Below are 13,784 nucleotides of genomic sequence, written 5' to 3' on the forward strand. Positions count from 1 at the left end.
CACTCACGCTTACAAAGTAAAATACTTGTCAAAAATATTTAAAAGTAAGTAATTCCCAACAAATAGTTCTATATCGATCTTTAAAAGGGTTCGTGATTATTTAGGTTAGATAGTGTTATCGGATAATTCAACAACGATAAGTGTACATATATCCCACAAGAGCATTCTTTGACGACTGCTTATCAGCTATCTGTGGATATGTTTGTCGAGATAGCTCACGATATAAATTGGAAGCAATAGAAAATTTAAAATTGAAAAATTAACTTTACGTTGTATCCCGTACACAGTAGAATAGGCAAAGAGATCCCAGTGCTAAGAGTTAAGACACTCCATTCCCTACTTGCCGAATTCTGGAGGCAATACGTGTTGAATGGCAAAGCTAACCGCCGCGCTGAGCCTCGACACCAGAGCGTAGAAATGCCACAACTCGCCCACCGAGATTTCCGAGTCAGTTTCTGGATTGTGGACAACGAGCAACTTACTAAAGTTGACAAACTTCAGTCTGCGGGCTTTTGCATTAATTTTGTTTGAAATTAACTACAAATATAAATTTATAATCATCTTCATGAAAAATCTATAATTTTTCGCTTTTCGCATCTTTTTCTTTCCTTATAGGAAGATTGTTTTGATTACGCGCCGAATTTCATATAAAATGCAACATAAACGATGCATAAATATTCTCATATATTTTGGTTGCGTTGACATACAAGCTTGTGCATTTTTTCTGTGCTTCAAGGAACCATAGGTCTAAATATTTGATATTAATTTCACTTTGATGCCTTCACGCAACCTCGGAAACGGAACCCTAAAAAGGAAGTACTACAATATTGTAATAAAAAGCGAATTCTTCAAAATTTTAACAATATTTAAGGATACCTTGAATATTTGTCAGTATTTATTAATTAAGTAAATATTATTATGACAAAAAAAAACATATGTTTAAACAAAATTGCGCCTCGATGCATTCAAAAGGTATTTTTACGACTGTCTTTATTGTTACAGTTTGGTCAATAATTTATGACAATATTATGGTAAATAGATAAGAATTCAAAAGAAAATAAATATCGAGGCTAGTCGTGGCGTAAGGGCACGAAGCGTGACTGAAAACGCGACTGGTTGTAGGTTCCATCCCTACTTGAAGAAATGCTTTATTTAAATTTATTTTTCTATTTCCTCGCGCTGCTGCCATGGAATGCCTCTAGAGTTGAATTTAGTGTCTTAACATTAGGTTCCCATGTCCCCTCTCCCTCCCCTGCTACATACAGGATTCAGTGTGGAACTAAAAAACATCTGTAAGTTAAATTAGGCGTTCTTAAAGTCGATAAACTGGTAAAAATTTTCAGCCGACATCGACATCATCATGGTCAACAGCCCACCAATCATTTTTATTAAAATGATCAAATGAGAGGGACGATATTTTGAAAAAAAAAATGTAAACAAAACGAAATACTTGTGTCAGTTTTAAATTTAATGTAGAAATGTCCACACGTGTGTTACGTTATGTTATCTTTGTCATTCAGTTAGAAATTGTGTGTACGATCGTAAAATATGAAGAGCCAGAAATTATAAGTCAGTATCGTTTTTTTTAAATATATAATCTTTTTTTAAATCAGCTTCGCGCTGTATCCCGCACGCAGTAGGGAGGCAGAGGGAACCTAGAGGTAAGACACTCCGTTTCCCACTTTCTGCCGAATTCTGGACGCATTGCGTGTTAAATGGCACAACTCAACGCCGCGCTTTGCTACGACACCAGAACGAAGAAATGGAAATATAAACGTAAATAAATATTTCACATCCTCCAGTGGGAATCGAACCCACAACCGTCGCGTTACAGTCACACCCTTGTGCCGCTGCGCCATGATGGCCTCAATATTTATTTAATTTGATTGATTGAACTGATTATTATTATTAAATAAATAATGTAAATTTATTATGCATCTCCGACGCAAATTTATTTCCATCGTTACACTGTAGAGGGTTCCCTGTCTAAATTTCTTTATTTAAATTAAATGTTTTCAAAATTACAGACCATGTCTTACAAGTTCTTACTTAATTTAAATTTTAAGCTCAATTAAACTTCGATAATAAACTACACACCGCGTCTAAAGTAAACAGTTCACCAGTTACCGATAAGGGTTTTAAATTAAAAATTTTCTTTTCTTTGCCAATATAATTACATACCTAATAGATATATATGTAAAAAAAAATTAAACATGATTAATTAAATTAACCTCTAAGACGCTCGTTAGTGTAAATATATGGATTTCTATCAAAAATATTTTAATTTAACTAAAAAAAAAAAAAAATTCTCATAAAAAAAACCATTTTAATAATGTGGCCTTATAAAGTTTGAAGTCCTTTTAATGTACCTACATATATGTATATAGGTCCTACATCCATCTATCAGCCTTTCAAAGTCCACTGCTGGACATAGGCCTCCCCTAATGCGCGCCACTCCTCGCGCTCTCTTTGGATCTAGTGGGTTATATGTATATACTTACCTCCTACTAAGTAATGTTAATTTTCAAACCTCTCTTATTTTAACCTGGCTGGCTAAAATATCATTTTGGCCCCCTGTCAGATGGACCGACGACGTAAAGAGGTTGGCGGGAAGCAGATGGGTCCGAAGAACTGAGAATCGAGTGTGGTGGCGAGATTTTAGGAAGGCCTATGTCCAGCAGTGGACCAAAGATGGCTGTTGATGATGATGATGTCATTTTTACACATATAACGTATTAAATATGTATTTGTTTATTTACAGCTAACTCTAAAATTGAATTGGAATCATTCGAGATATCGGCCAGATTGAACGATATCATCCTCATATCAGCTCCAGTTATCAACAGCCGTACTATTTACTTTTTAAGCAAACCCAATGGCGATGCCTCGAAATTAAATTTAAATATAAGCGAAATCTATTTTGGATCCAGATTTTACAACAATACTTTAGACAAATATATAAAAGGAAAATTAAAAGAAATAATAACACCAGTAAATAAGTATAGGAAATTAAATGAAAATGATGGTTGGTGTTTAGATTTGAATACTTTTAAAGAAAAAGAGAGAAGTTTGATGCCAAATGATTTTAGAATAGGCCCATTGATGGATAATGATCATGGAAATTGGGTGATAAGTGGATATTATGATAATTTTGGAGAATGGATTGAAGTTTTCCAAGTGATATCTATACATATAATAGGTAATTTTATATATTTTTAGTTTTCCTCTCATGTTTATAAGTTTAAGACGAACTTTTGTTTTAGAAAAAAAAACTAAATTATACTGGCAACTATTCCTTTCTATTTTAATTTTTAAATTTATAATGTTTACTTTTTATTTGTTTGCTTTATAAATTCAAATCTGACTGACGAAAATTATATCCAAGCTTGGAAGCTTATGAACACACGAGGTATATCTGCCATTAAATGTTTGGAAGAATAGAAAAACAGAATTTCTTGTACCCAACATTTACGGTTTTGAATTCCTCGATATTTTCTTTAGCTTCTTCTCTCTTTATTTTTTTTTAGTTTCATTCATTTGGTGAACTTTACTACATACCAATTACAACGCCGAGCGAAATCGATAATGCCATTTAATATGTTTTATAAAACTTATAAAGATAAAACGCAAAATAATCTGTTCTTTTTCCAATGTTCCAGAACCTATATCCACAGAGCCATCTAAGCCTTCTGTAAACGTTGGAGAAACATTAAACTTACGCTTCGCATATCCAATACCACACCTCGAGACATGCGAAATAGTAGCACCAAGATTCGATCGATTTTATGATAGAAACCGAAACTTTAAACAATTTTGCAGCTTCCGGATTCCAAATGTAACGAAATATGATGAAGGTGTATGGAAGATGATAGGAGTTGGTAAAATAGTATACGAAGCGTATGTGTTTTTGAAAATAAACAATGTTTTATCAAATGTTTACATATTTATTTCAATCAGCTTCAAGCTGTATCCCGCACATAGAAGGGTAGGCCGGGGCAATCTAGTGTGAAGACACTCCGTTCCCCACTTTCTGTCGAATTCTGGAGGCATTGCGTGCTGAGTGGCGCAACTCAACGCCGCGCTTTGCCTCGACACCAGAGCGATATGAAAATATAATTTTAAATAAATATTTTATCTCGAGTGGGGACCCATCACCAATCGGTCTTACAGACATACTTTGTGCCCCTGCGCCACGACTGACCTCTTAAATAAAAAAAATTAAGTGTATTTTTTTAAACATGCCTTTTTAATGCGAGACAGTGTCATACCAACACGTTATAAACGCTATATATAGTACGAAAAACATACGGAAATATCAAAGGGTCAAGCCCTCGTCGACGGTGTGTTTATAGAAAAAAAAGCTTTGTTTGCCTTTTTCGAACTTAGATACGTTTCGTATAAAAAGTATGATATGAAGTATCAGTCATTCAAATTGGTACTCAAATTAAACAACATACAATAAAAAATAATATATGTCTATATTAACAATAATCATACATTGGAGATGGGGGGCGAGGGGAGGAGTGTTGTGCACTGCCTTTCGAGCCTTTTATTCTGAGGTTTGAGAACCTTTCGCATGGTCCAAGACTATCATATTATATAAGTATAGAAATTCAAATAAAACAACATCCATTAAAAAAACAATTCTCTATACATAAACCTACAATGTCACATATTAAACATTACAATCAGTCACTGTTAGAGGCGGAGGGCGAGTGCGAGGCGGAGGCGGAGGGCGAGGGAGAGGAGCGGCGCGCGGGGGGGTCGCTGCCCTCCGAGTCAGAGTCCTTCAGCGCCTTGGGGGCCTTCGCGCGGTCCAGACGTCGCGCACGACGTGTCTCCACGTCGGAGCCTTCCGATTCTGATGAATAGATAGCTGCTCCCGCTGTCGCTGAAAACATATGAATTCCATATTTAAATTGCATGTCTTCTTACTTGTCTTTTTTACCGATTTAATTTCTGTAAAGCAAAAGTCACGAATTTAATCTCTATCCAATACTTTTGTATTTTTTAATTATACATACACATTTTTTTAAATAAAACAATTATATTACTTCAGTAGTCACGATATAACTGTAAAAATAGGTTGAATCGTGAACTTAACCGTTACTTATGGTTTGTCATTGTTAGAGGTGACTCATGGCACAGGGTCGCAAGCATGTGACTGTAAACGTAACAGGTGGAGGGTTCGATATCCACTCGGGTGAATAAAATATTTAACATCTTCATTTCCTCGTTCTGCTCACAAAGCAAAGTGCAGTGTTGAATTCCACCACTTAACACGCAATGCCAACCGCCAAAACTGAGAAACGGAGTCTCTTCACACTAAATCTGCCTACTCTGTTAAATACGGGATAGAGCGTCAAGCAAAAAAATATACCTTTCTGTCCTTGCTTATATTTATTCTTGATAGCGGCGAGTGATACGCCGCCCTCGTCCTCCGAGTCGTCGTGGCGAGCTCGCGGCGCACCCGCGGCCCCCGCACGTCGCTTGGGCCGCGTGGACGCGCGGGACCGCATTGCCGCTCGGAGCTCCATTTCTTCTTTCTGTAATATTTTTATATAAATAATTAATAGATTTTATAGCAAAAGATTTAACATCCACATCAAAATTTCAACATGGAAGCAATTCAATTAATTTTAAAATTCCTATTGTATGTTCTAATTTTTATACCAAATTTCAATACCTTATAAAATTTGAGATTTACAATTTTCATACCTTAAGCTGATACTTCCTATCCGCATCGGGATCGCTTCCAACTTGCGACAATATCTTAATTGCGGACGTTTTAGTAGACCTATCCGCTACGGATAGTGTCATTTTACGATGTGTAAAGGAATCCGTAGAATGCGGTCTAAAGGATAATTTTGTACGGAACACCGCTTGCCCTTGCAGACCTGTGCCTTGTCTTACGAATAGATGGTTGTGGTCGCCCTGGAAATTGAATTTTAATTGAAATTAGCAGTTTTTACTTAATCCGTGTGAGTAAGAGAGAGAGAGAAATGTCGATTAACAATTATATGGACAAAAACGCTGATTATTAGACTGCTATTGATGAGTCAATAACAATATATTTCAACTCAATTCATATAATTAAATCCATCTGCTATAGAAATCATTAGATTCTTTATAATAATTTTAACTTTGCCAAGATATATTATATGACATTTATAATTAAACACACATTTATATATTACAATAACTAAACTAGATTTTTTGAATGAAAATTTATATACCTGAATTAAGTTTTACCAAATCAACCATATCTTTAATGGGATTAATTTATTTATATGTTTATAAAAAGAACTTACATGTAAAGGTTGTTTATAAACATCAAATATCTCAGAACCGAGGTGTAAAGACATGCTGCCGTCCGACCATTTCACCATACGAGCATTAGATTCTTTTACCGCATTGCCCTCCTTATCAAATACTGTACGCCAACGTATTGTGTTCTCTACTTTTAGTTTCAATCTGGAAATAAAAACATGAATTGATACCTTAATTCGCTTATATATATATTATATATAGGGATATTTCAGTGAACTTTACAAGAGACGCCGAATACGTTATGTTTAGTTTGTTGAGTGTATTAAAAAAATATGAATGTTTTATTTTTTTTTTTAATTTAAAGAAAAATTGAAAATATTAAATATGTCATACCCTCGAGTGGGAATCGGACCCACAATCGTCACGATACAACCACCCACTGCACCACGATGGTAAAATATATTATCTAATATATAAAGAACAGTTACCATGACGGTCACTATAAGTCCCCTCTGCCTACCCTGCTGTGTGCGAGATACAGTGTGAAGCTCAAAAAAAATTTGGAGCAGCATTAGATTATCATAACCCACCTAGCCCGTCCTTCCTCATCCAAGGTTTCCTCTTCATCGATTTCGTCCTCATAAGTATTGGGGTCATAAGGCCTGGTCTCCACTGATAAGAAATTAGGTAGTTTAACGAAATGCAGCTCTTTTCCTAATTCCGTCCATATTTTCGGCATATCTACATCTATACGTGTCTCTGGAATTTCTACTTCTTCTTCCTCTTCAGGTTTTTCTCTCACCTCCTGCGTATGGAAGTTAAGACATTAGAAATTATTAAATATAGTTATTAAATATATTCATTATTGTTTGGCCTCATAGTCTCTGCTTATCTTTAGACCATCACCTTACAGCTTACCTCATCACCACTCCCCCTAGCTTCATCACCGGAGCGTCGCTCATCATCAGATCGTGCTCGGCTCCGTGAACGGGACCGCGAGCGCGAGCGGGAGCGGGACCGCTCAGAGCGCTTGTCGGCCTCGTTGTCTGTGCTTATGTCTGAGGCGTCGCCGAATAACGCGTCTGCTGTCACTGAAATATTAATAAGAGAATGTGTTGTGAATTTTTTAATTGTATTATTTTTTTAACATACTCCTGAAATTAAACTATCACTCTGGAAGAAAATAATCGAAAGTAAGAAAGAATTCTAAAATCAAAACGCATAGTCTCATTGCATCATCTCTCTCATTGTCGAAGTAGTGTTGTTATTTCTTTTTGACCAAATAATCTCCATTGTGTGTTCACTATAATAAGGCGAATTACCGAAACGAATATATTTTACATGTTGCACACTTGACACGCTCGAAATCTATCGTATCTATCGAAATCTTGAAAACTAAATATTGTTTATTTATTAATAATATTATACATTCTTTTACTTGGAAAGGAACATGGCTTTATATAAGAACATATTAATCTGACTGTATAAAGTTCATAGCTTTACATTATCCTTTATAATAATAATAATAAATAATTTTACATATAAAAAGTGCCTAAAGCATAATTTTAAATTGTTTACATTTATAAAATTAATTATTATTTTTTTTATAAAATTAGCCTGTCTTTGCTTTATTAGCAAAGACAACAATATTTACATCAAAGCTCTCCTTATAACTTAAAAATATACAGAAAAAATATATAAAAACATTAAACTAATATTATACCAGTATCAGTTTTCTCTTGATTTTCATCATCCGAATCAACAATTTTCTTAGCTTTCTTCTTAGGTTTGCTGTTTGTGTCAGAACCACTGTCGGAACCCTTGCCACGTTTAGAAGCACCCTTTGATCCCACGTCGCTTTCTGAGTCCGATAGCACCGCCCGTTTTCTTCTTTCACCTGAAACATCAAATTATAATAAAGAAATTATGTAAAGAGAGGCCAGGAAGGACATTATTGTGTGCCTGTAAAATTGTGTCGCGCCGTAGTACCAGAGCTCGGAAATAATAATAAATAAAATAGAAAAAATATATATTCCTTTCGAGTGAGAATTGAACCCCCAACCGTCGAGTTTACAATTACACGCTTGCGCCATAATGGCCTCTGATTATATTTATCATTCAAACGTGCAATGCTAGCCAGTGGGGCGCTAGTACAACATAAGATTTCCTACAGACATTCCACGATTCTATAGGTATGGACCATTTTAATAATTTCATTCTCATTTACCATTACAAAACTTTTAAAAATAATCAATACAGACTTTGCACTAATTTACTGATTCAATCAAATATGTAATGAACTATAATTTTTTTTATTTTATGTCACGCTGTAACCTGCATGAAGCAGGGTAGACAGAGGGGGTGTAGTGTTAAGACACTGCATTCCCTACTTTTCTTTCTGGAGGCAATGCGTTTTCAGATTTCAATACTTAAATTGAATTAAAATGTGCAAATGAAAATATAAAAGAACTATAATTATTCAATTTATTTACCCTCTGCATCTGAAGCATTTGAACTCTTGGAACGGGACCGTGATCTACTTTTAGATTTTGATTTACTTTTTGACCTGGATTTGGATTGCCTGGAGCCAGATCTGAAATAATAGACTTTTAGTATGACCACCTAAAATATTTAATATATTTTATAAGAATATACTGTTAGGCTTAGCGCGCACTGGTGACTTTTGTCACGGTGACAATAAATTTTTTGTCACTGACCTGTCACCATACTTTTCGCGACTGCGCGCACTTGCGATGACAGTGACGAAATTTTTTACATTTGATAAAATGGATCTCGAAGAGATGGTTGTCTGTGCACGTATATTAAGAAATAGAAAAAAAAACAAACGTAGAAAATATTAGCTTTCAACTTTTCATTTGTCATAGAGCAATGGCCTCAACTCAATTTCGTCAATCAGTATTGTCATTGTCTATTTTATCTTCATTAAAACACACGTCTTGCCTTGTTGATGAACTTGACGCCATTCTTGAAATAAAAATTCGGTGCTGTAATGCAACACGCTGCTGTTTCATGTTTATGCGGAAGACGACTAGTATGGAAACCGCAAGGGGGAGTGGGAACGAAGTGACATTTAGTTGCTAATGCGCGCACGGGCATACAAATCTATGGACGCGGTGACAGTTGCGTCACCGGCGTGTTGCCGTCCTCCGCAGACAAAAAGTCACCCAATTGTCACGTATCCAAATGCGCGCATCTTCATTTAGTGTAATGTACATGGTGACAGTGACGCAACAGTCACGGTGACAAAAATCACTAGTGCGCGCTATACCTTAAACATGAAAAAATTATTTTGAATCTAAAATAGTTAGAAAAATATTTTTTTAGCATCATGCTACATCCCACTTTCTGTCACACTCTGTCTAAAGTCACACTTTGCATCTTAATAGTCAAAAAATAAATTTATAACAAATTTTTATATCTTAGGCTTACCTAGACCTACTTCTCGATTTTTCTTTTGCCTGTTCATCATCAATCATTAGGTTAGGTGAATTTGAGCGGCTGTCCGCATCTTGTCTTGCCACTGGACTTTTTGATCTTGAAGAAGCACTGCCCGATCTAGATCTAGATTTTCTACTTTTAGGGCTGCCACTACCGGACCTAGACCTACTCTTAGCCCTTCGAGATTTTGGGGAATGTGATTGTGATCTAGATTTAGGACTTTGAGATCTAGATTTGGGACTTTGCGACCTAGATTTCGGACTTTGTGAACGAGATTTAGGGCTCTGAGCCCCAGATTTAGGACTGCCTGAACGTGAACGCGCACTACCTGAACGAGACCTAGCACTTCCGGAAGCACTGCGTGATCTAGACCTAGATCTAGACTTGGATGCTCTTGGACTTCCTGAAGCATGAGACTTGGGGCTTGAAGACCCTGATTTGTTGCTTTGAGCTGAGCCCGATCGGTTTGATGCAGCAGGAGAATTTGATTTGCTTCGAGACACATTCGATGCATTTGATGATTTTCTAGAGCGTCCTGATCTGTTTGATTTGGGAGACTCACTTCCCGATTTGGCCGGGCTTCTTGATGGTGACCTGAAAATTTCAATTTGATAACTTAATTATACCAGTATACAGTAGAAACCGAAACCAGGAACTCAACTTGGGGTGGAACTCAACAGGCTATAATAATACATTGCAATTTATGTCCATTACTGATTAGTTTATGCTATATATACAATAATAAGTAGAGATATTTTTTAAGCTTTTACTAAGAAAGTTTATAGTTAAGACATTATCACTCTCTGTTCCTCAAATGTGGAGATTTCTGTAGAATTGAATAAATTACCTTGAATGACTTCCTTCTTTGCCAGACGGTGCAGGGCTTGGACTTTTACTGCGACTTGCACTAGATGCACTGTCGGAATCAGATCCAGAGTCTGTATCTAAAATGGTAACATAAGATAATAATACAAATTTCAGAGAGATTTTGAGCATCAAACCAAGAATTAGTACTTAAATAAAACAAATACTTTGATAAATTTAGTGCTTCAAATACAAGTAAAAGTAGAAGAATTTTTATAATTAACCTATTAAGAAAATCCTTATAAGTTTAGAAATTCTGTCTCACTCATATTATAAACACACTCATTATATTTCTGCCCTCATAAATCAAATAATTAAATGATAGTAACTTAAAATACATCTAGAAATCATAACAGACAAGCATAACAATATTTTAAAAACAAATATACATAATTAAACTCACCACGGGCAGCTTTTCTTGTTGTTCGAGTCATTTTCTTTAAAAGAGTTCTAGTATTGTAATACTTTTCTTATTATTACAAAAATTCTATGAAACTTGTAATATTTTTATTTGCTAGGTTATCTTTTCATTTTGAGTTAAAACAATTACTAACTTCACAGCACAACGCAGACGCCATTCTTGTTTTTCACATTGACATTAATGACGTTTACTAACCAACTGCGCGAACTTCACTTCAAACTGAAGCCTACGTTGATATCCATACATACAATAAGAAATTAGTATTAAATTAACCAAACTTTAGACTTTAAGTTTTAGAAATAGTAAATTAAAAATCTTGTTTTTTTTACTTTATAAAAGTATGCATTAAAAATTACTAAAAAACCGGAACATATTTACTTTTACAACATCGTTCCGTGTATAACTATAAAACATTTCTTTTGATAACGGATTCCAATTTCCTCCAACGGAATATAAAGTAGTTATAGATAATATGTTAATTCTTTTTAAATTTATTTATTTTTTAAAATGATTTACAATAAATTATAATTATATACAAAATAATGAAAACACACAAATAAACGTCTGTTTCATATCCATTTACAAGCTTACTCGAGCTTAAAACTGCAAATATTACTTCAACTACATTTACAAAAGTTACATTAATTGTCGACTGTTTACTTTCAAGTGGTTGCAATACTACAATCAAAAATAACTCCTAAAACTTGTAATTAAAGCTTAAAATTACCAAACAAATTAAACTACTTAACTAAGCTATAATATAAGCTTGCATCTGTTCTCTACTGAATGGACTTATTCAATGGTGAGCATTTTTTTCTTACGGAACGTTAGTCGAACGATGGCTGCCACGGCGGATGTTTGTGCCGGCCTCGCACAACACAAGGCGACATTATTACGAGAATTATGCGATACAAATGTTTTGGATGTGCTTGTAAAAAAGGGTATATTTAGCGTGCACGACCTAGAAGTGATAACCAGTGCTGTTGACAGTGATAAGTGCAATTATTTCATAGAGGTTGTTAGTAAACAAAGTGGCGTTAAGTTGCGCGATCTCTGTGCTGTAGTTTACAATGAGTGCCCAAAACTTGCTAAGGAACTTATGAATGATAGACAGAGATACGTTATAAATGGTAAGTTGTAATAAAATATATGATATTATTTATTATAACGTAGAACATTTATTTAGACTTTGAAATACAATCACGTTTTTGTTCGAAATGGAGAGGTTCACGTGGAGTTAGGACAAAGGTGTTAATAGAATAGGGGACAAAAACTTTTTAAGAAGATTTTTTTACATATACTATGTACTTAAACTTGCAAAGCTGCCAGTAAAGTTATCTTATTAATCTTTTAAAATCTTTTCTTTAGTCTGTCATAGTTTTGTGTCCACATTTCTAATTATTATAAATACATTTATATATGTACTTACTACGTAGTATGTGTATATGACATCAAATTATAGCACTGAAAAAATAAGACATGTTCATGCATGACCGAATACAATGGTTAAAAGTTCAAATCCGTGCCAATGTTTATATGTTAGTATTTAAACAAAAATAATGTTCTCCAAGCCTTGGCTTAAAAGATCGCGGCTTTGTATTTTTTTGTGATCTAATACACATCACGATATTGTCGCTAGAGAGAATCTATTTCGTATACTTACTTAAATGTAATAAGTACGTTATAACAAAAATATAAACTAAATACACATATTAAATTATATTATTCTATTAGTAATTTATTATATTAAAATTACTTAAAGTTTTAGCTTCTTAACTTACTTTAATAAAACTCAAGATTTTCTAATCTGTGCATAAGTGTAACAGACAACTGTAAATTAAGTAATGATGATGTATGAACTGCCTGTCTTTACTTTTAATATTTGTAGGATATCATTATATTACAAAAATAAAATATAGAGACGCTTTAGGCATAAATTTCGTTGTCTCGTTCGTTCTGGCTAGGAAATTAGGCGTATGATTTATGCTACGAAAATATTGTATTGTATTGGACTTTAACAAAACTGCAAATGTTCAAACAAAAAGAAAGAATACAAATGAAGCCAAAGATAAAAAAACCTGTGAAATATCATTTTGGAAAGGGTTTGATAGATACAGCAAGTACCTTAATTCACAAAGTGTTATTTTTTTAAGATCAGCTTCACGCTGTATCCCGCACACAGCAGAGTAGGCAGAGGGAACCTAATGTTAAGACACTCCGTTCCCCACTTTCTGCCGAATTCTGGAGGCTTTGCGTGTTGAGTGGCAGAACTCAACGCCGCGCTTTGCCTCAACACCAGAGCGAAGAAATGGAAATATGAACGTAAATAAATATTTCACTTCCTCGAGTCGGGATCGAACCCACAACCGTCGCGTTACAGTCACACCCTTGCATCCTGCGCCACGACGGGTTTTTTTTAAGATAGTGATCATATAAATAGACAATAAACCATTTAAATAAAACTATAACAGATACCAAACCGGTAGTTTATCAGTTAATAAATAAAACATCGTAACTTTACCTAAACGCGAGTTTGATTGAAAAATTGCATGTCGATTGTCCAAAAGGGGAGAGACTGATAAATAAAGTCGCCATTGTCAAATCGACTTTACTAGAAAAGTTTTAGGTTTCAATTTAAATTGAGCGGTGACAGGGAAAATGTATTTTATTAAAATTTATAGCTCATGCGGGTGCGTACGGAAATTGACCTCGCCTTAGGTCTAAACTTCTATTACTTAATTAAAACTAGTGCTAGTATTTATCTATATTC

General features: G+C 34.7%; 3 protein-coding genes across 6 annotated transcripts in view; 2 read left to right on the plus strand and 1 right to left on the minus strand.

Moving 5' to 3' along the window:
* The first annotated feature begins 1,415 nt into the window (after nucleotides 1-1,415).
* On the plus strand, nucleotides 1,416-4,009 carry LOC146536366 (uncharacterized). Its single transcript, XM_085190530.1, has 3 exons — nucleotides 1,416-1,569; nucleotides 2,762-3,199; nucleotides 3,660-4,009. The coding sequence occupies exons 1-3, from the start codon at nucleotides 1,479-1,481 to the stop codon at nucleotides 4,007-4,009; spliced, it is 879 nt and encodes a 292-aa protein (XP_085046656.1). The 5' UTR covers nucleotides 1,416-1,478.
* Nucleotides 4,010-4,632: 623 nt separating this feature from the next.
* On the minus strand, nucleotides 4,633-11,163 carry Atu (Another transcription unit). Its single transcript, XM_085190327.1, has 11 exons — nucleotides 10,997-11,163; nucleotides 10,577-10,673; nucleotides 9,721-10,323; nucleotides 8,763-8,863; nucleotides 7,994-8,167; nucleotides 7,189-7,361; nucleotides 6,861-7,075; nucleotides 6,312-6,474; nucleotides 5,719-5,934; nucleotides 5,381-5,546; nucleotides 4,633-4,891 (listed from the first exon to the last, which is right to left on the minus strand). The coding sequence occupies exons 1-11, from the start codon at nucleotides 11,025-11,027 to the stop codon at nucleotides 4,689-4,691; spliced, it is 2,142 nt and encodes a 713-aa protein (XP_085046453.1). The 5' UTR covers nucleotides 11,028-11,163; the 3' UTR covers nucleotides 4,633-4,688.
* Nucleotides 11,164-11,837: 674 nt separating this feature from the next.
* The window catches only part of pyd (zonula occludens-like protein polychaetoid), a 91,617-nt gene continuing 89,670 nt past the window's right edge, over nucleotides 11,838-13,784 (plus strand). For all 4 annotated transcript variants that reach the window (XR_014878257.1, XM_085190450.1, XM_085190453.1 and 1 more), the window contains exon 1: nucleotides 11,838-12,144. Coding sequence is in view for 3 of the 4 variants with exons in the window: in XM_085190450.1 (XP_085046576.1) it covers nucleotides 11,853-12,144 (292 nt within the window). In the remaining variant the exon portion in view is untranslated. The remainder of the gene's footprint in view (nucleotides 12,145-13,784) is intronic.

Source organism: Heliconius melpomene, chromosome 9, assembly GCF_056956725.1.
Source record: "Heliconius melpomene rosina isolate 202511_hmr_F chromosome 9, ASM5695672v1, whole genome shotgun sequence".
Lineage (NCBI taxonomy): Eukaryota > Metazoa > Arthropoda > Insecta > Lepidoptera > Nymphalidae > Heliconius > Heliconius melpomene.

Bases quoted from the DNA above. Each gene is read 5' to 3' on its own strand.
- LOC146536366 (XM_085190530.1), top strand. From the start codon at position 1,479: ATGTCCACACGTGTGTTACGTTATGTTATCTTTGTCATTCAGTTAGAA. The intron at 1,570-2,761 runs GTCAGTATCGTT...GTTTATTTACAG, and splicing joins TGAAGAGCCAGAAATTATAA to CTAACTCTAAAATTGAATTG. The intron at 3,200-3,659 runs GTAATTTTATAT...CCAATGTTCCAG, and splicing joins GATATCTATACATATAATAG to AACCTATATCCACAGAGCCA.
- Atu (XM_085190327.1), bottom strand. From the start codon at position 11,027: ATGACTCGAACAACAAGAAAAGCTGCCCGTG. The intron at 8,168-8,762 runs GTAAATAAATTG...TTGATGTTTCAG, and splicing joins AAATGCTTCAGATGCAGAGG to GTGAAAGAAGAAAACGGGCG. The intron at 5,935-6,311 runs GTAAGTTCTTTT...TTCAATTTCCAG, and splicing joins TTTATAAACAACCTTTACAT to GGCGACCACAACCATCTATT.